Below are 27,176 nucleotides of genomic sequence, written 5' to 3' on the forward strand. Positions count from 1 at the left end.
AGGATGCAGACGTAAGAATGTGTCTGGGGAAAGGAAGAAAGATGGAAGATCATAGGCAACACACGGCTGTATGGGGTGATGACCACAGAGAAACAGGACATATTCAGGTATGCTCTAGAAAGTGCAATCAGTCCTTCACGACTGGCAGAACTAATATTTACTGAACACCCACTGTGTACCAGGCCATAATCTGGGTGGGTTACATGGCATGGCACTTTGTACCCTGCCAGATATGGTTATGAATTCCAGCTCTATTCCTCATTAGTTGAATGGCGCTAGGAAAGTTACTCAGCCTTTCTAAGTCTCAGTTTACTCTTCTGTAAAACAGGGATCATCATAGCCTATACATCACAAAATTTTTGTAAGGATTTTATATAACGATGCATACAGTGCAATTATAAATAAATGGTGCATCAGAGGTGCTAAATACATAGAAACTGGTATTCCCGTGACAGCAAACCACCAGAGGAAACACTGCCGTTGCCATTTTAATGCTCTCAACAGCCTCACAGGATGCATACTGCTATTCCCATTCCAAAAATGAGGAAACAAAATTTGTGTTGTTTAATAAGTCACTTGAGTGACTGGTCACAAGACCATGGGGACATAGGTGACAGTGGAGGCTGCTCATCTCTGCCCTATCCTTGTGCTTCCCAAATCCCTGCCTCATTAGGCATCCGAAATCAATCACACTATGAATGCATCACAGCTCCTGGAAAACCTTTGCGCACCAAGTTACTGTATCCGAGGCTGCAGATATTTGAACGGGAATGGATACTTATGGATAATGATCTTCCCTTAGGTGTTTGCAGAGCCCCGCGAGAATTTGCCTCCACAAGCTTTATTCTATTTTACCCTACTAATGACTGTGTGATGGATCAAAGGGAGATATAACTATCCCCATGGTATACCTGAGGAAAGCGAATAGCCACAGTTAACCCATTTATGCCTCAGGTTGCAATTTCTTGAATTTGAAAAATCAGACCTTGGTGATGACCTCATGGAGCAGTAGGATATAAATAACTCCACATGCTTAGGGTTCCAACAATGCAACACTAGGCGTAATTAAGATGATGCGCAACATCCCACAGAGCCCTGCGCTCCCGGGACCTGGGTCGGTGTTCTTTGCTTTAACCACACAGTGGCTCGGGAGTGAAAGTGACTGGCTTTATAGTGCTGGGCATATTTTGCAGGAGCCCATTACATTACAACATGGACAATTTCCAATGGGTGGTCACCTTGCTGGTGACTTCTGACCAGCTTCATTTTTTATTCTTTACCTGTGTTGTCAGCATCCACCACAATTCCTTTCATGCCTTGGAGACTGAGTAGAAAAAGAAAAACAGGCTGGGCATGGTGGCTCACACCTATAATCCCCGCACTTCAGGAGGCTGAGGTGGGCAGATCACTGGAGGCCAGGAGTTCGAGACCAGCTTGGTCAACATGGTGAAACCCCGTCTCTACTAAAAATACAAAAATTAGCCAGGCATGGTGGTGCACACCTGTAACGCCAGCCACCGAGGAGGCTGAGGCAGGAGAATTGCTTGAACCCCGGAGGTGGAGGTTGCAGTGAGCCGAGATCATGCCACTGTACTCCAGCCTGGGCAACAGAGTGAGACTCTGTCCCAAAAATAAAATAAAATAAAATAAAGGAAAAAAACATACAAAGAAAAAGCAAAAGAGAAGGAATGGGGAAACTATATAATACAGACAGTGGAGATCTCACTGGCAGAGCCAGGGCTTTGAGCTGGGCTAGAATCACGATATATCTGTCGAGAAACAGACGCTGAAGTCACCCTGTACCATCTTTACCATGCACACTCCCTGAAGAGCAGTGCGGTGACCTGGGCACCACAAAACCCAGCAGCACAGAAACCACTCAACTGAAAACATACCATCCAAGCCACCAGGAAATGAAACGCGGAAGAATCATTGCTAGAATGCTCGTTACACTCCATCACTAAAGAAACCCACTTCAAACTATCTGCTAAAGGGACAGAAAAACCGTGTTTCCTACCTCAGCTTTGCCCGTAGCCTGACTTGCCGAAACCTGCAAGTTAAACAAAAAAAGACATTAGTATTGATTCAACAAGAAGGTAATTGGATTAATTGTCTTTTTAAAGGAACTGGCATCAATAATTTGTTATGACCCGAGGGGACAAGGTTGCAACACACACCACACACACACACACACACGCATTTTCTTCCACCAAGCACAGCAATACGACTTGTTTATCCAGTCCTGTTAATAAGGTGAATAGGATAATTAATATTTTCAACATATTATAACAATCTTGTCAAGAAAAAAAAAAGCGGGGAGGGGTATGAGCAATGTCCGTTTACTGATAATGATTAAATAAACACTGAAAAAGAAAGCAAAGGCACTGAAGACATTTTTGATGTGTTTTTTTCCTCCCCTTAACGTTTCAAGTCAGTGTTACGAGAAACACCAGGTAAAAGCTATGACGACAGCAACAACAGCAGCTTCATGTTTGCAAAATTCCTCAAAATATTGTGAAATAGAGAGTTATGCCAGGAATGGTGCCAAGTTGTTTATATATTTTATCTCATTTAAGCCCTTGAATAACTTTTATGACCCCATTTCATAAATGAAAATATCGGGGTATGTACAAGTTAGGTGACTTTTCCAAAGTCGGGATGTTATTAAGCAGAAGAAATTAGATTTAAACCCAACATAAAGTCAGGTAGATGTTCAGCCTCCTACCTACAAGCCTACTCTATATCAAAGGATTTGGTGTAGACACCTCCCAACATTGTTCATGTGTGCCTGGAAAGGGTCTCCTTTCTAGAGATCAGATCTTTTTCTCTGTGTAACTCTTAAGAAGCTTTCTTACAACTTCTCTTATACCTGGATGACTTGGCCAACCTCAGCCATATTGTCCTATCCGACTGCTTGGACTGAGCTACGTCCCCAAAATTCATGTATTGAAGCCCTAACCCCCAATGTGATTGTATTTGGAGACTGGACCTTTGGAAAGTAATTAATTTTAGATGATGTCATGAGGGTAGGCCCTCATGATGGGATTAGTGCCCATCGAAGAAGAGACAGCTGCCTGGGCACAATGCCTCATGCCTGTAATCCCAGAACTTTGGGAGGCCAAGGTAGGTGGATCATCTGAGGTCAGGAGTTCAAGATCAGCCTGCAACATGGTGAAACCCCGTCTCTACTAAATACAAAAAATTAGCCAGGCATGGTGGTGTGCACCTGTAATCCCAGATACTCAAGAGGCTGAAGCAAGAGAATCGCTTGAACCACGGAGGCGGAGGTTGCACTGTACCAAGATTGTGCCATTGCACTCCAGCCTGGGCAACAAGAGTGAAACTCCGCCTTAAAATAATGAAACATAAAAAAGGAGAGAGAGCAGAGAACTTTCTTTCTCTCTCTCCCTCTCTCCCTCTCTCTCCCTCTCTCCCTCTCTCTCTCTCCTCCTGCACATAGGAAAGGCCACATGAAGACACAGCAAGAAGGCAGCCATCTACAATCCAATGAGCAAACCGTTTTCTGATATCGAGTCTGCTGGCACCTTCATCTCGAACTCTTAGACTCCAGAGTATGAGAAATATATTTCCTGTTGGTTAAGCTGCAGTCCATGGTGTTTTATTATGGCAGCCCAGGCTGAGACACAGACCAATACCAGCTCACGGATGTGAATCCAACAAAGGACTTAAGACCGAATGACTTCCTGAGTTAGCTGACCAGCCCCTGCAGCTCCCAGTGACCTGGCTTTGGCACCACCTCTCCCACACTCACTCCCAAGGCATCAGACCCAGGAGCTCAGGCAGAGCTCACTGTCCATGGAGCAGGTTTCATGCACCATTAGTCCCCTAAACAAGAGACAAGACTTTAGACTGACCTCAGCCAAGAAAGTCCATGAGCTGTGGCTGAAGGCTTGCCAAGCCATGAATCTGGGGCCCGGCCATGGGGAAACTCATGGTGTGATGGACGTCAGAGGTTGGAACCTTCTCTCCCCTCCCTCATTCCTGGAGCCCGTTCAGGACTGGGAAAGTAGCTGATTCCATGGTGATCAGCCACATCCGTAAAGCACAAGCACACAGGATCCCTGGGCTACATGACCTCACATGAATGTGTATATTTCTCTACTGAAAACCAACAGGAATATCTCAGGGAAATATGATATTCAACAGCTATAAGCCTTGGGCAGAACTGCTCTCTCTGCTTCACTGAGCTCCATGGGCAAAAGAGTTTTCAGCTGACTACTCTAATGTCCCCCAAGTCATACTTTCAGTGTTTCCTAACCTTGTGTCATTTACATCGTCAGGCCCGTTTTATTCCCCCCATTAGGGGGAAGCGACTTCTTGCATCTACCTTAGGGAAATACAGACATAAAAAGGCATACACATAGCTGTCCATCGTGGCATTGTTCTGACAGCAATACATTGTTTAAAAAGTATAACGACTAAAGTACAGCGTTTGAATATTCAACCACCTATAGAGGGAGAGGCAGTAGGGAGGTGCAGGGCCTGTGGGGTAACTAATGACTGCCCACTAGCTAAAGCCATTTGCATTTCAGTTTTTCCCAGGCAAAACATGGTTCTAAACAAACAAAAAACACATACATGATCTGAATCTGGCTGTTGGTCTTCCAGTTTCTGATCTTTTAAGCCAAGTCAATTATGATCCATCCATATTGTAAACTATTACACAGCTTGGGGAAGATTCTTATATGCTGACGTTAAAAACTCTACAGCACATATTGTTAATGAAAAACGAAACATTCAGAAAACTGTACATAAGATACCATTTTCTAAAAAAATAAAAACAAAAAAAAAAACTCAAGTATGTATACACCATCCATCTCGCCTTCACCACACACACCATAGGTGTGTATGTGAAAAATGTATCAAAAGAGATACATCAAACCGACAAAAGGTTTACTTCTGAGCAAACTGGAACTTGACTGGGACCCAGCGGGTGAAGAAAAGTCATGGGCAACTTTCTCTTTTCCTGAATTGTTTAACATGTTTACATTGATAATGTATCCACTTGTAAAATTAAACATTTGTTTAAACCAGGATAAAAAATAAGGCTTCACACCACTTTAGCGTTAACAAGAGACCTTGTCTTTGCTGCTGTGAATAGTGTTGTGATCATGTACTTCGCAGGGACATCGATGGAGCTGGAGGCCATTATCCTTAGCAAACTATCACAGGAACGGAAAACCAAATACCGCATATCCTCACCTAGAAGTGGGAGCTAAATGATGAGAACACACGGACACATAGAGAGGAACAATACACCCTGGGGCCTTCTGGAGGGTGGAAGGTGAAAGGAGGGAGAGGATCAGAAAAAATAATGGGCACTAGGCTTAATACCTGGGGGATGAAATCATCTGTACAACAAACCCCCGTGACACAAATTTACCTTTGTAACCTGCAATACGTACCTCTGAACTTAAAAGTTAAAAGAAATTCATGAAAAAATTGGAAAGAATGAGACCTTGGGGAAATGTTGGCTATTTTTTTTTTCTTATTAAAAAGGAGACTACAAAGAACTCTCTTAAGCATTCACATACAGGGGCACAGGAGAAGGTAAGGCATACAGTGATGCAATAGGTAGCAGTAGGGCTTGTGGCCAACTAGAGGTAAACTATACTGCATTAATAATTTTACCAATCGGCTAAATATACGAAACAAGGGGTAAACTTTACTGAGGCCCCTCTAGGTATCTAGAACCCTCTCTACACTGCATTCAGAGCGGATTTCATAGTCAAAATTATATCAGATTCAGAGACTCACTTCTAAGGCACATAGTGTTCACGAACGTGCACCCACAGACCTCAGGGTTTGTCATGACCCACTGTGGCTGGACTGCACGCTAGGCAAGCCAGACCGTACTGCAGGGGCCTGCTGGAGGATGGAGGGCTCTTTAAGGGTTGCTGACGCCAGCTCCAGCCATGAGCTTTTATCAAGCCAGCAGCAGTCATCAGAGTGTCTGCAGTGGGGGGTTGACATGATTAGAGGCGTGTTTGAGGCGGGACATTCTGTGGACCAGCACAGGGTGCAAAAGGGACCTGGGAAACTTCCAGCAGGACTCTCTTGAAAGCTTTGTTCCAGCTATTTCCCATCCCTTTAATCATTTCCCTTCCTCTCCTTCGCTTTCTCTGCATGTGTTTGAAATCGCAAAGGCCGACATTAAGGGTTTCCTTCTCGCTCGTGCTAGGAACTCGGTGGACGTGATTCCTTTTCAACTGAGATTGGAGACATAAAGAGCCTTTCCCAAGGCCACACCAGGGACTTTCAGGGGCCGGGTCTGAACTCAGGTCGAACTCCAAAGCTGCCTTTGAGACCCAGGCAGGGATTCTGCCACATGATGGAGACGTGGATTCCTGCCTGGGACTCCCACACGTCAGGAGACGTCTGGACTGAGTTAACGGACACAGGGAAGATCGCGGTCCAGTCACAGCCACCTGTTCTCCCTGAACCCTGGGTCTGAGATGCCCAAACACTGTCTGGGGCTCTAGTGCTGCAAACCAGTCTGTGGTCTGTGCCTTCCATGCTGAACAGTGTGGGGCTACCCTGGATAACTTTTGGAGGGTCGTGGTAGACAGGTCTCTTTCGGTAGCATGACACAACAACAACTCAAAATGGCTCAAGCACAGGAAGGAATTTATCAGCTCATTCAAGGGATAGAGTTCACTTTAAATGGATCCAGATAAGGATCAAAGAGATTTAATTACTTCCCTGGCAAGCTGTAAAGCTGTAAACTGAACTGGGTCTCTATCATCCTAGACAGTGCTCCCTGCACAGCTCTGCAATGCTCCCATCCCAAAACCCTGACACGCAGTGGGTGACTGTCTGCTATTCCCTGGCCGGACATTATCCCTTCCCCTCTCACTGACTGATGCAGGTCACCCCGTCCCTTCCTCCAGTATTTACAGTAGGGATGGCTGTGCCAATGGTGCTCAAGTGGTCCGCCAGGCAGCAAGACTGAACAATCACACCCCTCCCTCAAGTGCCATCTTGGTAGGCCTCCAGACTTCCCTCCCCACCAGCAAATGACACACCACAGTGCCGGACCGGGAAGCCTTTACCTGTGACGTCAGTGCATCTTAACTTAAACCGGCATTCCAGGTAAACAAGAGGATCTGTGGCGGCATTTGGGTGATTACTTCTGTTGCTAGTCATTCACATGAAAATCTTAGATCCCCACGCCCTTGAGTCTACCACGTCGTCTTTGCCAGACTGTCTATGGCTTGGATGGAACTGACTTATGGAATGGTCTGACACCAGCGTATGAAATGAATGACACACGTGTGGAGGTTTTCTGAGCTGTAAGGACATCTCTGCCAAACACAGAGAACGGCCCAGTCACTCTCAGGCCTGAGAATTCCTGTCCTCTCAAGTCCAACTCAGTGTAAAACTTTAATCTCACATACAGTATAAGATGCATCTCCTCCATTCCCCACCCCTTCCCTGCCCACCCCCAGGCAGCAACCAGAAGGACTAACTAGGAAGAATTCATGGTCTTTTCTTTCATGACTTCTTTCCCCTTTGGTTTTCTGGTTTTGACAATTCTGCCATTGCGTCTAAGAAGATGGGTTCAAGACTAAGGGCAACAACATCCTTTGCACTTTGCAACAAATGAAATCATCTGCTAATGCCGCTGGTGATCAGGTGAATTCCAACAGCAACAAATGCCCTCTGCATGAAAGATGTCCAAATGCTGGCACCATCATGGGACATGGGTGGATTTGGGGGAGTCCTATGGGTGGAGGCTGCTTATGTTTGTCAAAGATATCTAAGCTGCAGTTGCAAATAGAACCAAATACGTAACAGCTCAACACAATGGACATTCATTCCTTTCTCATGTAGGAGTCCCAGGTGGGAGAGCAAATTGGATAACAGATGTCTTCCACACGAACATTCAGAAAATCAGAGTGAAAGAGGCTCTGCCATGTTTAAGATGTGGCTTCCAAAGCCATCATCATCTTTATCCCAATCCGACAGTAGGAGAAGGAGTGGTGGTTTTTACGGACCACACCCAGAAGCAGCAGGCATCATTCTAGCTCACATTCAATTGTCTAGAGCTCAGTCACACAGTCACCTGTGTGGCAGGGGGGTGTAAGCATGAAGCCAACCGTGTATCAAAGGGGAGAAGATGGTTTTCGTGAACAGACCCAGCTGGCTGGCCACACATCCCCACTGAAGCACCACTTTGTACAAGATCCTCCTACATGGTTCCCTGATAGGAAATCCATTCCTGCTCAACCTCTCCCAAACTCTCCTGGTGATAGAATGCTGGCAGTGTGATTCCATCTCTTGACACTGAGGTTGTCTCGCCTTGCAGCTGGTTCTCTCTGGTGCACCAGCCACAAAGCTCAAACCCAGTTTCTCTTTGGTATCCCTTTAGCCTTCAGGAAACTCAGGTCCTCACCTAGCCACAAAAAGCAAGAGCAAAGCAGAGAATGAAGCTTTCTCTCTCCTCCGTTCCTTTTTATCTCCACCTGCACAAATAAGCCCAGAAGGACGACCATCAAAGATGCTGCATGAGTAGATCAGTGCCTCTTTTTGCTGGCCTCCCACTACCTACAAGAGGAGCCCTGGAGCTTGGCTTTTTTTACAATGTTGTGAAGAAGGACACTGACCCATGACTCATTCTTCTCTCTCTTCTTCAATCCTCTCTGATCTTCTGCTTATATAGACTAGTGGACACTAGAAATAGCACAATTGCCTAGTCCTCTCTTAGCCCTGGGGAGGTATCTGAACCTCACTATTTTAGAGCTTATCATGCATAGCTTATCTCTGCAGCCAACTATGGATTCTAATGATCCCTTTGGGGATAACAGGAAACATTGCATTCCCCTTCTCCTCTACACAGCCACCTAGACAAACAGGAGCAGGCAACAGGTTGTCATTTCTTAAACAAACTGAGTCAACTCTTTCCTTGAACCAACTTGAATCTCTAGATTGTTGTCACAGGTATAAACACAAAAATGTAAAGTCCTATTGTCAAAAAGTGGTGAAGGAGGCCAGGCATGGTGGCTCACATCTATAATCCCAGCACTTTGGGAGGTGGAGGCGGGTGGATCATGAGGTCAGGAGTTTGAGACCAGCCTGACCAACATGGTGAAACCCCTTCTCTACTAAAAATACAAAAATTAGCTTGGCATGGTGGCATGCTCCTGTATTCCCAGCTACTCATGAGGCTGAGGCAGGAAAGTCACTTGAACCTGGGAGGCGGAGGTTGCAGTGAGCCGAGATTGTGCCATTGCACTCCAGCCTGGGCAACAGAGTGAGATTCCATTCAAAAAAAAAAAAAAATGCTGACAGTGTCCACTACCGTCCACTGGGCTGCTCTCAGGGCACCCGCAGCTGAAATGTCAGAAGTCTATCTTAAGACAGCCTTGTTGCAGAGGCTACATCTAGGTGCTTTGGGATCAGTCTCAGGGGAGCCCAGACTTCCAGTCTTCCTGACCAATGTGCCAGTCAACTGAATTTCACCAAGAAACCTGAGTCAACTTATGACCACCCGGTGCTGCCTAGATTCCTGACCCACAATATCTTGAGGTATAATAAACAGTTACTAAGTTTTAGGGATACTCTGTTACATGACCATAGATGATGACAAGTGACTTAGCCTCTCTGATTCCATAATTTTGTATCTGTAAAATGGAAATAACATTTTATAAGACTGCTGTAAGAATTAAGCAAAACAATATGTTCAAGGTGCCTGGCACAGTTGCTGGCCGATGGTAGGCAGAGTTTTATCCTCCCTGTCACAAAACCCTGGGCACCTACGCTGTTCTTCGTGATTTTCCACTGTAAGTTTTCTTCCTTTCCTGGCAAGTGATTTTCAGAACCTTCAACTTGATCTCCAGCTGGTAGAGCGTGTAAGGATTGCTCTGGAGTCAAAAAATGCCTGATCTTTATACGTCCTTACTCTACCATGGGAAAGTTACCTTACCTGTCTGAGGCTCAGTTTCCTTATTTAAAAAGGGACACAAAAATCTATCTTGCTGTTTTATGTATATTCAATGGGAACGTCTGGCTTAGAGTTAGAGATTGAGAATGGATAGCTGTGGTTTTGTGAGTTCAGGGTAATCACTGTAACAGTAGCAGAAGTCCTAACACCTGATATTATGAGCCCTACCACATATAACAGAGCCACTTGCCAACAGCCCCCCTACAGGGTTGTTTTTGTTTTCGTTTTTCTTTGTGAGACAGAGTCTCGTTGTGTCACCCAGTCTGGAGTGCTGTGGCATGATCTCGGCTCACTGTAACCTCCACCTCCCAGGTTTAAGCAATTCTAATGTCTCAGCCTCCCAAGTAGCTGGGACCATAGGCGCCCACCATCATGCCTGGCTAATTTCTGTACTTTTAGTAGACATGGGGTTTCACCATGCAGGCTTGAACTCCTGACCTCATGTGATCTGCCCACCTCAACTTCCCAAAGTGCTGGGATTACAGGTGTGGGCCACCAGACCCAGTCCCAAACAGGTATTTCTGAAGTAGGCAGGTTCCCCTCTCCCCATCTCTTTCTCTTCTATTCTGGCCTGGGACTTGGTTCCAGCCACTGAGCCGCCAGAACTCATCTTAAATTTTAACTGTAAGTGTAAAAAAGGAAAGAGCCCATTCATGGATGATATTCATCTCCCTACCTCCCTTCCCAACTCCTACCAAACTCTGCAGGCTCCAGACATGTCCAATGAATAAATGTCTCTTAAAATTCTTCTAGAAAACGCACAAGGTTTCTCTTAATAACTCTCACTGTCAGGAATGAAATATTTACATGCACTTGCTTCAAAATTCTGGCAGCTTGTAACCTAAGAATAGTTTTACTTATGGTGCTCAGCAACTGCCTTAGGTCTATCTTGCAGACGATTTTGAGAGGAGCAAGAGGCAGAAGAGAGGAAAGGAGAAGTCACAGGGGAGGGTGGGACTGATCAGGGAGGTCCTGGCAAATCTCTGTCCTTGGTTTGCCCTTGAAGTTGGTGTATTAAGGAAGGTTAAAGCAGTCACAGTGCCGGTTTGCAGGGAGTCTGAGCTGTGACGAGCCCATCAGTCACCCTGACACATGGTAGAAAACATGGGGAGATTGCAAACATTATCTGAAGCTTAATTATGAAGAAGGGAGGAGGCTGGGTTGGTGTGAGAAGTGGGTGCTGAGGCTCTCTGGGCCCTTCCCATTGTAACCTGTAATCTTTGGGGTAAGGTGTCACCATTTAAGTTTCCTTCTAAAGAGCCCCTGGTTACTCTCCGCGGCTAGCTTGCAAGGTTACAAAAATCTCCTAAGAGGGAGACTTTAGCTTGCCAAATTCAGCTTGGCAATGTGGAAATACAGACAAAGATTGTTAAAAACCCTCCTTTCCACTGACCTCATACCTCTGCTTCTGGGAGTCTCTTCTACATATTCTACATATTGGAAATACCACTAAAAGCTTATAGCACAAAATGATATTTTGTAACATTTCTTTTTTTATTTTTTGAGACAGGGTCTTGCTTTGTCACCCAGGGTGGAGTGCAGTAGTGCAAACACGGCTGACTGCAACCTCCGCCTCCCAGACTCAAGGGATCCTCCCACCTCAGCCTCCCCAGTTAACTGAGACTACAGGCACGCACTACCATGCCTGGCTAAGTTTCGTGCGGTTCTTTTTTTTTTTTTTTTTCCTTGGTAGAGGCAAGGTTTCTCTATATTGCCCAGGCTGGTCTTGAACTCCCGGGCTAAAGTGTTCTGCCCATCTTGGTCTCCCAAAATGCTGGGAACATTTTCTATAATGGAAAAAAATAGGTGACAACCTAGCTGTCCAACAACAGGGGATTCACTCAGTGTGCTGGGGAGATTTGGCAATGTCTGGAGGCATATTTTGCTGTCACAGCTGGAGGTGGGAGGTTATTACAGGCCCAGGTCATTTTATTGCACTTCATTTTATTATACTTCACAGACACTGCTTGCTTTTTTATCAATTAAAGCTTTGTGGCAACCCTGTATCAAGCAAGTCTATCAGTGCCATTTTCCCAACAGTGCGTCTATACCTCATGTCTCTGTGTCACATTTTGGTAATACCTGCAATATTTAAAAATTTTTCATGATTATTACATCTGTTACAGTTATCTGTGATCGGTGATCTTTGATATTGCTATTGTAATTGTTTTGGGGTGCTGTGAACTTCTCCCATAGGATGGGAGGTTTAATTGATAAATGTAGTGTGTGTTCTATTTTGCCAACCAGCTGTTCCCCATCTCTCCCTCTCTCCTCAGTTCTCCCTATTCTCTGAGACACAACAATATTGAAATCAGGTCAGTGAATAATCCTACCAGGACCTTTAAGTGTTCAAGTGAAAGAAAGAGTCACATGTTTCTCACCTTAAATCAAAAGCTAATGATTAAACTTTGTGAGAAAAGCATGTCAAAAGCAAAGATAGGCCAAAAGCTAGGCCTCTTCCCCCAAACAGTTATCCAAGTTGTGGATGCAAAAGAAAAGTTACTGAAAGAAATTAAAATTGCTACTCCAGTGAACACAGGAATGATAAGAAAGTGAAACAGCCTTGCTGCTGATATGGACAAAGTTTGAGTGGTCTGGATAGAAGATCAAATGAGCCACACATTCCCTTAAGCCAAAGCCTAATCCAGAGCAAGATCCAAATTCTCTTCAATTCTGTGAAGGCTGAGAATGGTAGGAAGCTGCAGAAGAAAAGCTTAAAGCTAGCAGAGCCTGGCTCATGAGGTTTAAGAAAAGAAACCATCTCTATAACATAAAAATGCAAGGTGAAGCAGCAAGTGCTAAAGCTCCAGCAAGTTATCCAGAAGATCTGGCTAAGATTTTATATATATATATATATATGAATGAGAGATGTTGATCAAAATGTACAAAGTTTCAGTTACGTAGGATAAGCTCTGAGGACCTCATTAATACATAGTCTTGTGATGACAATGAACAATATTGTGCTACATACTTGAAATTTCTGAAGAAGTTGATCTTACGTGTTCTCACCAAACACACACAAATCATAACATTATATATATATATAATAGAATGGTTTTCCCTATATATATATGTATGTGTGTGTGTGTGTGTGTGTGTGTATATATATATATATATATAGAGAGAGAGAGAGAGAGAGAGAGGGAGAGAGAGAATACCATAAAGGCTCCTAGAAAAAAGTTAGAAATAATTAACAAATTCAGTAAATTTGCAGGATACAAAATCCACATACAAAAATCAGTCACATTCCTATACACAAAGAATGAACTACTGGAAAGAAAATTAGGAAAGCAATCTTATTGACAATAGCAAAAAAAAAAAAAAAAAAGAATAACATACATAGGAATAAACTTAACCAAAGAGTTGAAAGATGTGTACATTAAACATTAATAAACATTAATAAAATATTGATGAAGGAAACGTAAGACAGATAAATGCACAGGCATCCAATATTCATGGATATGATTAATAAATATTGTTAAAATGTCCATACAACCCAAAGTGATCTACAGTCAGTATGATCCCTATTAAAATTCCAAAGAAATTCCAAAGAAATAGAAAAAACAACTCAAAATTCATAAAGAGCTAAAAAAATCCCCTAATAGCGATAATAATTCCGAGCAAGAAGAACAAATTTGAAGGCATCACATATGTTCTGATTTCAAAATACTGTACAAAGGAACAGTAACCAAAACAGTATAGTAGTGGCAACAGACAAATAGACCAATGGAACAGAATAGAGAGCCTAGAAATAAGTTCAGCCATCTATAGTCAACTGATCTTCAGCAACAATGCCAAGAACACACAATGTGGAAAGAACAGTCTCTTCAATAAACGGTATGGGGAAAACTGGATATCCACATGCAAAAGAATATAATTGAATCCTTATCTCACACTATATACGATAATCAACTCAAAATGGATGAAAGACTCAAACAGAAGACTTGAACCATAAAATTACCAAAAGAAAACAGTGGAAAACCTTCTTGACATTGGTCTGGGTAATGAATTTTTAAATATAACACCAAAAACTCAGATAACAAAAGCAAAAATAAACAAGTAGGCTTTCATCAAACTAAAATTCTTCTGCACAGCAAAGGAAACAATCAGAACAAAACAGCAACCTACAGAATGGGAGAAAATACTTCTAAACTATATATCTAATAAGGGGGTAATATCCAAAATACATGAGGCACTCAAACAACTCAACAGCAGAAAAACACACACAATTACAAAATGAACAAAGGATCTGAACGGACATTTTTCCAAAGAAGATGTACAAATGGCCAATAGGCTTATGAAAAGCTGCTCAACATGACTAATTATTAGGGCAATGCAAATCAAAACCACAGTGAGGTATCACCTCACACTTGGTAGGCTGGGTTAGCAAAAAGTCAAAAGATAGCAAGTGTTGGGGAGGATATGGAGAAAAGGGTACCTTTATACATTGTTGGTGGGAATGTAAATTGATAGAGCCATTATGGAAAGCAGTATGGAGCTTCCAAAAAAAAAAAACTAGAACTATCATATGATCCAGCAATCCTTCAGAGTATATACCCAAAGGAAAAAAAATTAGTATCTCAAACAGATACTTGCACCCCCATGTTCGTTGCAGCATTATTCACTACAGCAAAGTATGGAAACAACCTATGTCTCCACTAACAGATGAATGAAGAAAATGTGGCATGTGTGTGTGTGCATGTGTGTGTGTGGGGGGGGGGGCGGTGTAAGATAGGTATAAGCATATAAACACCATTATTCAGCCTTAAAGGAAATCCTACCATTTCCAATAACATGGAGGAACCTGGAGGACATTACGCTAAGTGAAATAAGCCAGATACAGAAAGACAAATACTACCTGATTTCACTTACACATGGGACCTAAAAGAGTTTAACTCACAAAATCAGAGACTAGAATGATGGTTGCCAGGCACTGGAGGTGAGAATAGCAAGATGTTGGTCAAAAGGCACAAAGTTTCAGTTACACAAGATAAGTTCTCAGGATCTCATTAATGCATAGTCTTGTGATGACAATGAACAATACTGTACTATATACTTGAAATTTCTGAAGAAGTTGATCTTATGTGTTCTCACCACGCACACACAAACCATAACTATGTGAGGTGACAGATATGTTCATTAGCTTGATTGTGGTAAGCATTTCACAATACATGTGCATATCAAAACATATTGTTAACCTTAAACAATACAGTTCTTCTTTGTCAAGTCTGCCTCAATAAAGCTGGCAAAAATTAAAAATAGAAACATAGCTGATATTATATGATCAAATATAGTCAACATGGGATTAGTTTATAATTAAAACACAAAATAATCATACCATTTTAAGCCAGAATTTGGCTGGGTGCAGTGGCACATGCCTGTAATTTCAGCACTTTGGGAGGCCGGGTGGTTGGGTACAATTGCTTGAGGCCAGGAGTTCAAGGCTGCAGTGAGCTATGATTGAACCACTATACTCCAGCCTGGGTGACAGAGGGAGACCCTGTCTCAGAGAAAAAAAAAGCCAGAATTTGAAATACAGCAGGCTTAGCTAGGGTACCACCCTGCCTCTCTGCCCCCCACACCCCCCTAGTCTACAGGACTTCACATCCTGAAATCTGTTAAGCTAGACCAGGCCAAGCTGGGCTGTCTTTTCTGAGGGCTCATTCAAACCATCATTCATCCAAGGAAAGGATGCTTGTTGCCACAGACAAAAAGAAAGGCATGTAACCATCAAGAGAGATCTCCAAGGCAAGGTCTGTGTCCTCAGGTGCAGCTGGATGGTCCAGTGATTAGATTACCCGGCCGAGGCCTGGGTCTGACTCAGGCTGAGACGGGATCTGGCTCCTCAAGTCAAGGGAACATGAAGGCAGGTCAGGCCGTGCCCAGGGCAGGACTCCAATATGCTCACCAAGCTTTGCTTTGTTTTCTACACTCTTTTGGGAAATTTAACTGTGCAATCTCTTCTGACTTTCCATGATTTCCCCTGGCCATTCTCAGGAGGTGAGGGTTGTCTGGCTGGAAGACCCAGGAGCTGTTCAACTCCAGGATATCAAATGCTACCTGGCATTGAAATGCAAGGCTGAGGCTCCAACCTTCACCCCAAGAAGCACACTCCCTCCTTGCTCTGCCCCTATTCAGCTTGCACCCCCTTACTGGCTGCCTCCTTTCCCTACACAAGAGATGACTCCAATATCCACAGTCTCTTTGCCTAGGGCTAGTCTGATCTGTAAACATATAACTCTATTACAGTGTAATGAGCGTTATAACCAAGGGACCTGCAGTGAAAAGTTTTCTGCACTCAGAGAGAAGGCACTCAGAGCGTAAGGCACAGAGAAACGGGCCCTAGAGGAGGGGCAGTAGAGCAATGTCTTACAGGATGGGTAGGAGTCTGCTGGCAGGGGAAGGGTGATCCTCCACCCATATCCCAAATCCTTTTTTTCCCTTAGAGATGGAGTTTTGCTCTGTCACCCAGGCTGGAGAGCAGTGGTACAATCATAACTCACTGCAGCTCAAACTCCTGGGCTCAAGCAATCCTCCCACCTCAGCCTCCCAAAGTGCTGGGATTACGGGTATGAGCCACTATACCCAATTGCATAACCCCTTTTACAAATCCAGTATATTAATCATTCCCCTCCACCCCTAGCCAAGGTGCATCAAGCACTGGTTGATCAGGACTCTCAGCTGCCACCTTTTCTGCACAATTGTGCCTTGCCCAAAGGTGCCACAACAGTTACGCATTGACCTCCACCTGGAGCCAGCCTGCAGCCCATGGCTGGCTGAGATGATGGTATAAAGGTGTACGTTCTACACTTCAGGGTGTGCAAGCTCCCTGGAGCTATCCACATTCAGAGCCTCCCATAGCATTGGGCTGGGGCTCAACTTCAACTAAACCACATCTTTGCTGCCTCATCTTCCTTCCCTCACCTCTAGACAGGCCCTCCCTGTGAGCACGCCTGCAATCCTCACTGCTTCAAAAGCCACATCTCAGCTCTGGAGAACTCGACCTAAGGTGGGGAGGGAGGGCATTCGAGGCAGAGGAGACAGCATGGGCGAAGGCTAGGAGGCATGAACTTGAAGGCATGATCTTGGAAGATAAGGAAGCTTTCTCTGCAATATTATGAATAATAAGAGGAGAAAAATCCGGTTAACTTTTACTAAGAATCATTCTGATCATTCTGCAAGCTGTTCTCAGTACTTTTAGTATATAATCTCAGTTGATCCTTATCACACCCTACGATGTAGATTCTCTTATTGTCCCCGATTTTAAAAACAGAGAAGGGAAACAGCCCTAACTCATATGGCTCGTAAGTGGTGGGCTGGAGGTTTTAACTCAGGTGCATCTAATGATGGAGCCTCTGCTCTCCAGCCACTGTTCTAGGGTTCAGAAACTCTCTACACCTGGCCAAGACATCTTCCCTCCTTTACTCACCCACTGACTCAGCAACAGACAGTTCCTTTAAGACACCCACCCACAGAACGCTAAACTTGCGGTTTTCCTGTCACCTTTGAACGGACATGAACAATGACTCTTTTTAAAAGGACACAGTATTTACGGAGCCAAAATGAAAAGGACAGCAGGAAGGAATGCTCAGAACCTTTGATAGCACAGAGATGACATAATTTATGTTCCGCCACAGCCGTCTCTGCTCTCCCCGTTGCAATCTCAAAATGGAGGAGAAACTTGGTAATTGCTTCAGCTGGGCTGGGCCTGCTGTTGACCGTTTGCTTTTCTTATTACCTCGTCCTGCCCAGTGACCCCTGAGCATTTCATCTTCTTTGGCAGGGCTGGTAAATCTTAGGCTGTCCCTGGCAGTGCAGAGAATGCCTTGGAAAACACACAGAGGAAAATTAAGGAGGAGGGGTGCGGAGAGAGGGAGTCTTGGGAAAAGGTCTTCAGACAAAATGCAAGATGACGGTGAAATGAACCTCCAGTGTGGCCTTTGCAGGGTAAAGGAAAAGTACCCACTACACACTGGGCAGAGCATCTTGTCTCCAGTTAGGACGTGATCAGTAACACCAAGCGGAATGCACGCTGATATCCTTCCTGCTGTGTGTGGAACACAAGGTACAACCATGATAATAACTAGCAGTAGAGTTACTACCGTCATAGAGTCTGGCTTCACAACCCAGGGTGTTGGGCTGATTTTGAGGGTAAGTCCACAGCACAGTGTACCAAAGGGAGAAATAAAGCAGGCCTGAGAATCGGGAAGTGGGTTTGGGGGTGCACTCCCACAGGGAGGCTGGGATCAACAAGGCAAGTTTCCAGGTGGCCACAGCTCAGCTTAGCTCACAGGATGCACGAGCCTCCGGGAACGCAGCACGATATGCCCGATGCCATCTCCAGCCAGGCTGCGCACCTGCTGTCCCAGCCTGTAAAACGCCGTCCTTCATCACCTCTCCCATGCTGAGCTGCCCGTCTCCCTGCCTGCAAGGTCAAATGTGAACTGCTCACACCTGGCCCGGGGCCCTTTCGAGATGGCAAGCGAAGGAAATGAGACATCAGGCTCCGGAGTCGTCCTTGTGGGTTCATTCCCCTCTGTCACTGACTCTCTGTGCAAACTGAGGCAATGCTCCAGTTCTCTGAGCCTCAGTTTCCTCATCTGTTCAATGAGGATCACATGGAGTCTTTAGGGATTAAATGTGATCATGCACATAAGGCACTGAAAATAGTTCTCCGAGCAAACACGCAGAGCTGTCTGCTGTCACAATGCATCGTTACTGTTATTATTAATTCTGCTGCTGTTACTGCCACTACTACTGCAATGATGGTGACTACTACTGCTACTTTGTTAGAGAACTTAGCATAGTTCATGACACACAGGATACTGGTGCTTAATATTTTATTTCTTCTTCCTCTAAATAATTCCAAAGAATGGAGTTAGTGGTTCAAAGGACGTGTGTCTGCATTCATATGTTCTTAATAAGTGCCACAATATCAGCTCCATTTTCTTTCTGGAAGGTCATTTATCTTACCTTTTCCCTTTCTCTCACTCCACTCATTACTCCAGATCTCAGACTCATTCACTTTTCTCCTTCCCTCATGCTTGGGCGAAGCAGCATCCCCTCCGCTTATCCCTCTGGATAAGACAGATAGCATCATTTAACCACTTAATTGGAAGTTCCTTTCCCTCTTAGCCACTGCATTGCCAAGCCTCCGAGAACCCAGACTCCCAGCCTGGGTTCAGAGTAAATAGAATCACCTGGGGTGGCTGAAACTGGTGGAGACAGAAGGTGTTTCAAAACTTAATCAAAAATTAATTAGAAACAGACACAAGCCAAAGGACAAACATCTGTGAGCAGATGATCCGCAAAGGAAAACAAATCTGAAATATAACATTCCCTTTGAGTTAGGAGCAGGGACCTGCTGGGCTACACTGGGAGTCGCTGAAAACACGCTTTTGGAGGGGAACAGAATGCCTCCGTGTTTACTTCTTGGGAACAAATGACAGCACAACTCAAAATTCCAAAGACATGGGAGGAGAGACGCTGCACACTCAAGATCATACAGGAGCTGCAGGGATGCTGTGCATCAGCGAGATGCTAATGAATAATTATCAGAACAAATACTAGCCGATGCCTTGGAGTGAGGGGGCCACACAACAGGAGAGCAGACTCCACGAGCAGTCGGCACTTCCAGATTTCCTGGCTCTGAGCAGCGGTGACTGAGGCTCAGAGTCAGAAAAACCAAGCCTTGAGAACCACGTGGGATGGAAATCAGAGGGGCCATGGAAACCGAGAAGGACCCTAGAGTGGATACTGGGTATCCAGCTAGGATGTGACTCCTGGAAGAAACTGGATGCCTGGGAATGAGTTCTTGTAGTAGAGGATTGTAGCAAATGCATCAGTGCCCCAGACATATCCCCTCCCCTTCCTACACCTTGAACAAGCAGAGCCTCACGGTGATTTCAGTAACCTCAAGTCTCCTGTTTGGACCCAATACCTGGTGACGCTTGTTACTGCCATTTCCCAAATCCACATGACTCCTAAAATCAGGGCACTCCATTGTCCTTAAAGTCAAGAACCTCTTCCATGCAGGAAAATAAAATTAGAAATATGAGTTAATGCATTTGCTTGAAGGCAATGAAAAAAGAATTTCAATTCAATGCAACCTTATCTCTGACCCCAAGGAGGCTCCAATGGACTCTGCCTCCACTTCTTAGAAGACCAAGGACTCTAGTGTTCTTACCTGGGTTTTCTACTCTCCCCATCTTGCATATTCTGGTCCCTCTATCTGGAGCTCCTGCCCTGCTCTCACCCCACTTACTTTTTTTTTTTTTTTGAGATGGAGTCTCGCCCTGTCACCCAGGCTGGAGTGCAGTGGCATGATCTCGGCTCACTGCAACCTCTCCCTCCCAGATTCAAGTGATTCTGCCGCCTCAGCCTCCCGAGTAGCTAGTATTACAGGTGTCTGCCACCACGCCCAGCTAATTTTTGTATTTTTTTTAGTAGAGATGGGGTTTCACCATGTTGGCCAGGCTGGTCTCGAACTTCTGACCTCGGGTGATCCACCCACCTCAGCCTCCCAAAGTGCTGGGATTACAGGCATGACACCCCACTTATTTAATAAGCTGTTTATTCTGTCGTTTTTAACTGACATCACCTGCTCTAGGAAGCATTCCTTGCCCTCATCACCTATTCTGAGAGCAACCACTACACGTCCGTTACAATTTGGATGATTGTGCTGGGTATAAACTTTGTTTTACCCATAGTTCCAAACTAGGCCAGTCTCTTAACCTGGAGTCCATGGAGTTTTAGCAGTTCCTGACCTGGAATCATATTTGTGTGTTTATTTTTCAGAAGGTTTTCTGATTCCAGATGTTGTGCTGAACCCCTGTTAACCTCAGTGGGGAAGGGACCAGGTTCAAGAGGCCAGAGATCCAGAACCAGAAAACAAGACATGTGTTCTTATTAGGGGTTTCCATATAGGGGATAGAGTCCAGTGGTGGTGGGCTAGACAGGAGAACCACCTTATGTACAGAAATGGTCCAGTGCTGGTGGGCTGGATAAGATATCCACTGTAGATACAGTTTAGTGGTGTCAGGCTGGACAAAAAAACTGTAACCTGCTTGCAAACTACATGTAGTTTGTATGCCATTTTCACTTAGCACAGATGTTCCTCACAGACAAGGAACAAATCTCTGGGTTGGCCACTCCCGGATTCCCTAGCTCCAAACACACATTCAGGTGCATCTGCCATACAGGATAATTCTCAGTGTATGCTTAAATTATCACTACTGGGGGTGTTTAAACTACACCAGATAATTTAATTATCTGATGCAATGGTCAGAGCCATTGCACTAGAGCTCCTCAAAGACCAGACAATGCCTTATTTATTCCTGTATCCCCAGAGTCCTGGACAATTACAGACAATCTGTTGGCAATGCTAATGACTAATGTAGTCTGGGTGTGGATTCTGAACTGAGCATGGGGCCAAACACCCTACAGTCTTCATCTCATTGACTTCCATGACCATCCTAAGAGGTGGCTATCATGTTTGTTGCAGGGACCAAGGAAGTGAGGCTGCAGAACACCGGTCCAGACCACACAACTGGAAGGCTTGGTGCTGGAATCAGACGCCAAGCCAGTCAGCCTCTGGAGGGCCATATAGCTTCACTAAAAGTCTCCAGAAAGAACTAATGAAGGAATAAGCATTGTTCAATTCATAACCACGTTGCTCTCCAGTTCTAATGCAACACCATGACATACCTCTAATAAAAACTCAGCCTTTGGTAAGACCCTGAAAACTAACGTCCACCTCATTTTTCTTTGCAAATGGCACTGAAGCTCCTATAATGTATCTGGAAAAAGATCTCTCTCCTGTAACATCTGTGCACACATTTTAATCCTTTGATGCAATCAGGATCTATTTTAAGATTCCCCCCACCCATTTTTTTTTTTCAGACAAGGAAACTGAGGCTAAGAAGTTCTTATGGCTTGCCCAAGGTTATGCAAAGCTGGAAATGGAATCCAGGTCCTGCCCATTCCCAACTATCTGTCCTTCCCCCTACTTCTCCCAACTGCAGCGTCTTCTCCAAAATGCTCATGTGTTTCCTACCGGAGAGTCACGTATTTCTCACTCCAAAAAAGTTCCTGGAGTCACCAAATTCAATTTCATTCTTCAAATGACTTCCAGATAACAGCCTGGCCCTTGCACAGCCACTTTGGGATTCCCTATTCCCCAGTACAAGAGAGCTACTGGGGTCAACACCTTCGTGGAAGCTCTTTCTTCTCTCCCCTCCTCTTGGGATCTAGCTAAGGGATGGAGACAGACCGATGGCCATCTGTCAGAGGAGCACTGTGCAGCCTGGGCCCAAATGCACTGATTGATTTATAGGCTAATAACGCAGTTTATGTGCATGGCTGGGCTGTTTGCAAAATGTGTCCTTCTCCGCAGCTGCTCTGAAGGAATTCCCCAGTCCCCAGTGAAGCAGGCATTTGAGGGGCTTCCTGGAGCCTTTTCAGGGCCCCATGTGGTTCTTCACATCCACTCATTATGCGAAGACTGTGAAGTGGAGCATTCTTGGCTACATGAGCACTGGCGACTAGCCCTTAAAATAATAAGAACCAGCTGGAAGTCTGTGTTGATGAAGATAGCTGAGCATGGTGGAGAGAAGTAGGGTCTTGCTGTTCCTCGGGACAGGGGAAGGTCTCAGCTCCACCGCTCACTGGCTGTGCACCCACAGGTACACCAGGTCACCCACCTGAGCCTCCATTCCACCATCTACACAGTTGGGGGAAGAAAATCTTCCTCCCTGGGGGGTTGTGAGGAATAGATGAGATGGTTGGCACACTCAATATTTGTCGAATAATCACACAGACACAGAGATAATAAAGCCCACAAAACATGCTGTAATAGAACTTACCTTCCTTTGCCTACACCTTTCCCCACTATTCTTTCCCACTGTGTTAAGAATGGACCATAAGAGGGGGGTGCCTCTTCTCTTCCTCCTTCTCTCCACTCTCTTCTTTCATCAAAGATGCTACTACTGGGCCTCCACCATGAGTCACAAGCTTCCCGTGCATTTTCTTACTAAATTCACTAAATCCTTTTTTTTTTTTTTTTTTTGTTTAAAACAGTTTCTCACTCTGTCACCCAGGCTGGAGTGCAGTGGCACAATCTCGGCTCACTGCAACCTCCGCCTCCCGGGTTCAACTGATTCTCCTACCTCAGCCTCCCAAGTAGTTAGGATTACTGGGATTACATGCGGCCACCTCCATGCCCCGGTAATTTTTGTATTTTTAGTAGAGATAGGGTTTCACCATCTTGGCCAAGCTGGTCTTGAATTCCTCACCTCAAGTAATCTGCCCACCTCAGCCTCCCAAAGTGCAGGTATTACAGGCGTGAGCCACCACGCCAGGCCATTTTCTCACAAAATTCTTAACTCATTACCCTCAAAAGATAGATGACGTCCCCCATTTCATAGACCAGTGCTGTCTGATGGACCACTCTGCCATGTTGAAAGTGGGCTCTATCTGTGCCATCCAATAAGAGTTGCCACTAGCCACGTGTGGCTACTGAACCCTAAAAATGTATCCAGTGTTATGAGAACTGGATTTTAAGTTTCATTTTAATTAATTTACATTTAGGCTTCCAAATGAGACAGCACAGTTATGGAAAATAACAAAGAAAAGCACAGTGAAGTTTGAAGAAGCTCGGCCATCTGCCCCGGGTCATCAACCTGGACCAAGGTGCAGGTAAGAGTGGGGGTTCACACTCGTCAATTTCCTGCGCACATCTCTGGAAGCAAACAGCTGGGCTGGATGAGGACTTTCTTGGAGAAGCAAGCTGAGATCTGAAACTCAAGACAGGCTGGAGAGGAATATTCCCTGGGCTGGATGTGGACCTCCTTGGAGAAGCAAGCTGAGATCTGAAACTCAAGACACGCTGCAGAGGAATATTCCCAGTGCTGGGGAATTGGTCCATAAGAAGGAGGAAATGAATATTCAGAACAGATAATGGTGGTGGAAACGCTTTGTAAACTTTGAAGTGCTGGCTGAGGGTGGAGTTATGAGTAATACTCCCTTGGCAATGACTGCATGGCAAAATTTTGCTGTCCTTCTTCATCTCCTGTTGCCCTGCTTAATCATTAATTAAAGCTTAAGGGATTTGGGAATATAGGCCTCTGAAATTTTGACTAAACCCTCCATGTTACAGAAAAAAAAAAAAAAAAAGAATCAACTCGGGTAATTAGCTTTTCTTTCCCTAAACGCCTTTTGGTTCTCATTACAAACCAAGTGCTAGGCTAATATACCTTGTGTTATGAACGCCTCACAATTCCTGCTAATTGAATTAAACCCAATTCTCTGCAAATAAACTCTTGGTGTTCTTAACGGCAAATAAGGAACAGAGCTGTTTCTTTTTGGAATGGGTCATTACAAGGCCATAATTACCAGGATCTCAATGTGTAAAGGAAACCGCCTTTGTGTCGGCTCCTGACAATGATAGCTCTGTTAAGATCAAAGCAGCAATGTGCCCTTGGAATCTTCTCCCTCTTTTTATTCCACTTCAAAATGTTTAATAATGACTAATCCGATTTCTAAGAAGGCAGAGAAAAGACAAGAGAGCAGTACTGTATTTTTTTTTTCTTCATTCAGGACAAATATTCCCAAAGTGACACACTGCTTATTTTTCCCCCTTTCTTTTTCCCTTGGACACAGCACATTTTGAAGCTGCTAGTTAGTGAAGGAATCTTTGCCACTAGACTTACACGCATGCCCAAGGTGAACGCAGGAGCTTTGTGAATTTATCAGATGTCAGGGACAAAGAAAGATGCTATTGCTCTCACGTGGCCAAACACACTTATCAATAATGTAATGTCAATTTCTTTGGGGACCATTCTTTACTCTTGTGGGATGGGAGACTTTATTCCAGGGCTTTTTAGAACAGCATGTATAATCAGCCACAACAACCAGATTTTAAAATGCAGCATGCATCATTTCTTGCTGGCAATTTTGCTCTGATATGTGGGCTGAGTTTCTAAGTTTGAGATTTCTAAGTCAGGTTCATGGAAAAAAAAACATAATAACCCTCATGGTAAACTGTCCTTTGAGAACACGTAAGGCCTCAAGGTAGGTGATGGGCAAAGTCCCTGGTACTCCAAAACACTAAGCTTTAGTCTCAGAAGGAGCCATCCCTTTGTTTCAGCAAAACAAACCATCACTAGACCATCCAGGCAGCCCAGGAATTGGGTTCCATATTGCTTCTTCCAAAGCTTCTCATTCACCTCCCTCAGTTTCCCAAATAATCTCACTCTTTCAAGATATGATGTTCTCCTCTCTAGGGAAACTCTTCTGATTTTTCTGGTAGGAAAATTCTTAAATTCAACCTCCAGCACCCAACTCAGGTGCGCTTGTTGGAGCTTGCTGCATGCTTCTCTCTGTTCCTCTTTGTGTTCTCTCATTGGTGCCAGCAGCAACTTGGCAGAGTGGAAAGCGTTCAAGCTTTAGAGAAGGATGTACCTACGTTCTGAACTTAATCCCTGTACTTACTAACTGCATAGTTTGGAGCAAGTTATTTTACCTCTCCAGACCTCTGTTTTTTCATCTACAACATGGAGATAATAATGGCTACCTTGCTTCAAGGAATGGCTTGGGTATAATGTGTTAAAAATAAAAATGTGTTTGCTATTGTGAAGAGTGTTGCAGTGAACACAGACGTGCAGTAACAAAGACATGGAATTGATCTAAATGCCCATCGATGGCAGAGTAGATAAAGAAAATGTGGAACATATATGGAATGTTCCATGTATCCATGGAATACTATGCAGCCATAAGAAAGAACAAGATCATGTCCTTTGTAGGAACATGGATGGAGCTGGAGGCCATTATCCTTAGCAAACTAATGCAGGAACAGAAAACCAAATACCTCACGTCCTCATAAGTAGGAGCGAAATGATGAGAACATATGGACACACAGAAGGGAATTGCACACACTGGGGCCTACTTGAGGGTGAAGGGTAGGAGGAGGGAGACCATCAGAATAAATAACTATTGGGTCCTAGGCTTAGTACCTTGGTGATGAAATAATCTGTAAAGCAAACCCCAGGGCCGGGCGTGGTGGCTCACGCTTGTAATCCCAGCACTTTGGGAGGCCGAGGCGGGCGGATCACGAGGTCAGGAGATCAAGACCACGGTGAAACCCCGTCTCTACTAAAAATACAAAAAAATTAGCCGGGCGTGGTGGCGGGCGCCTGTAGTCCCAGCTACTCGGAGAGGCTGAGGCAGGAGAATGGCGTGAACCCGGGAGGCGGAGCTTGCAGTGAGCCGAGATTGCGCCACTGCACTCCAGCCTGGGCGACAGAGCGAGACTCCATCTCAAAAAAAAAAAAAAAAAAAAAGCAAACCCCTGAGACATGAGTTTACTTATATAATAAACCTACACATGTACCCCGAACCTATAATGAAAGATAAAAATAAAAATAATAGGCCTGGCACAGTGACTCACGCCTGTAATCCCAGCACTTTGGGAGGCCGAGGTGGGTGAATCATGAGGTCAGGAGTTTGAGACCAGCCTGGCCAACATGGTGAAACCCCATCTCTACTAAAGGAAAAAAAAAAAGAAAGAAAAAAAACAATTAGCCGGACATGCTGGCACATGCCTGTAATCACAGCTACTAGGGAGGCTGAGGCAGGAGAATCACTTGAATCCAAGAGGCGGAGGTTGCAGTGAGCCAAGAGCGTGCCACTGCACTCTAGCCCGGGCGACAGTGCGAGACTCTGTCTCAAAATAAATAAATTTAAAAAATATAAATAAATAAAAACAAAAATATTAATGTGGTCAAAGCGATTGGTACCCAGTAGCCGTTCAATCAGTGGAGTCCCACCTTGTTATTATTACGGGACTAACCCACTGCCTTTTGATTACTTGGTTAGAGGTACATTTCCTCCAATGGGAAATCCATTCTTTGAAGGAAGAGAGTGGACCTCATTATTTTCTATTATTAAATATCCCCAGCACCTAGAGCAGAGCCAGACATACACTTGGCCTGAAAAATGTTTAATACGTTTAAAAACGGATAAATGAATGAATACATGAATGAACACCTGCAGCATGCACTTAGGGACTGAAATGACACAGTGCCGGGCATGCAGTAGGTGCTTAATATATGCTTACCTACGAGTGAATGAGGGAACTAAGGCAGACAACCAAACATTCAGGGATTTAAATGGAAATCAAATCCAAGGGCTTTGTGATTTCCCACAGAGAGAACAA

General features: G+C 44.5%; 1 protein-coding gene across 2 annotated transcripts in view; it reads right to left on the reverse strand.

Annotated features, from left to right (window-relative positions):
* Positions 1-27,176, reverse strand: part of RBFOX1 (RNA binding fox-1 homolog 1) — a 2,507,416-nt gene that overhangs the window by 1,857,468 nt on the left and 622,772 nt on the right. For both annotated transcript variants that reach the window (XM_055240471.1, XM_055240470.1), the window contains exon 4: positions 2,018-2,050. In XM_055240471.1, the coding sequence (XP_055096446.1) occupies positions 2,018-2,050 (33 nt within the window). The remainder of the gene's footprint in view (positions 1-2,017; positions 2,051-27,176) is intronic.

The sequence above is a fragment of the Symphalangus syndactylus genome, chromosome 14 (genome assembly GCF_028878055.3).
Source record: "Symphalangus syndactylus isolate Jambi chromosome 14, NHGRI_mSymSyn1-v2.1_pri, whole genome shotgun sequence".
Lineage (NCBI taxonomy): Eukaryota > Metazoa > Chordata > Mammalia > Primates > Hylobatidae > Symphalangus > Symphalangus syndactylus.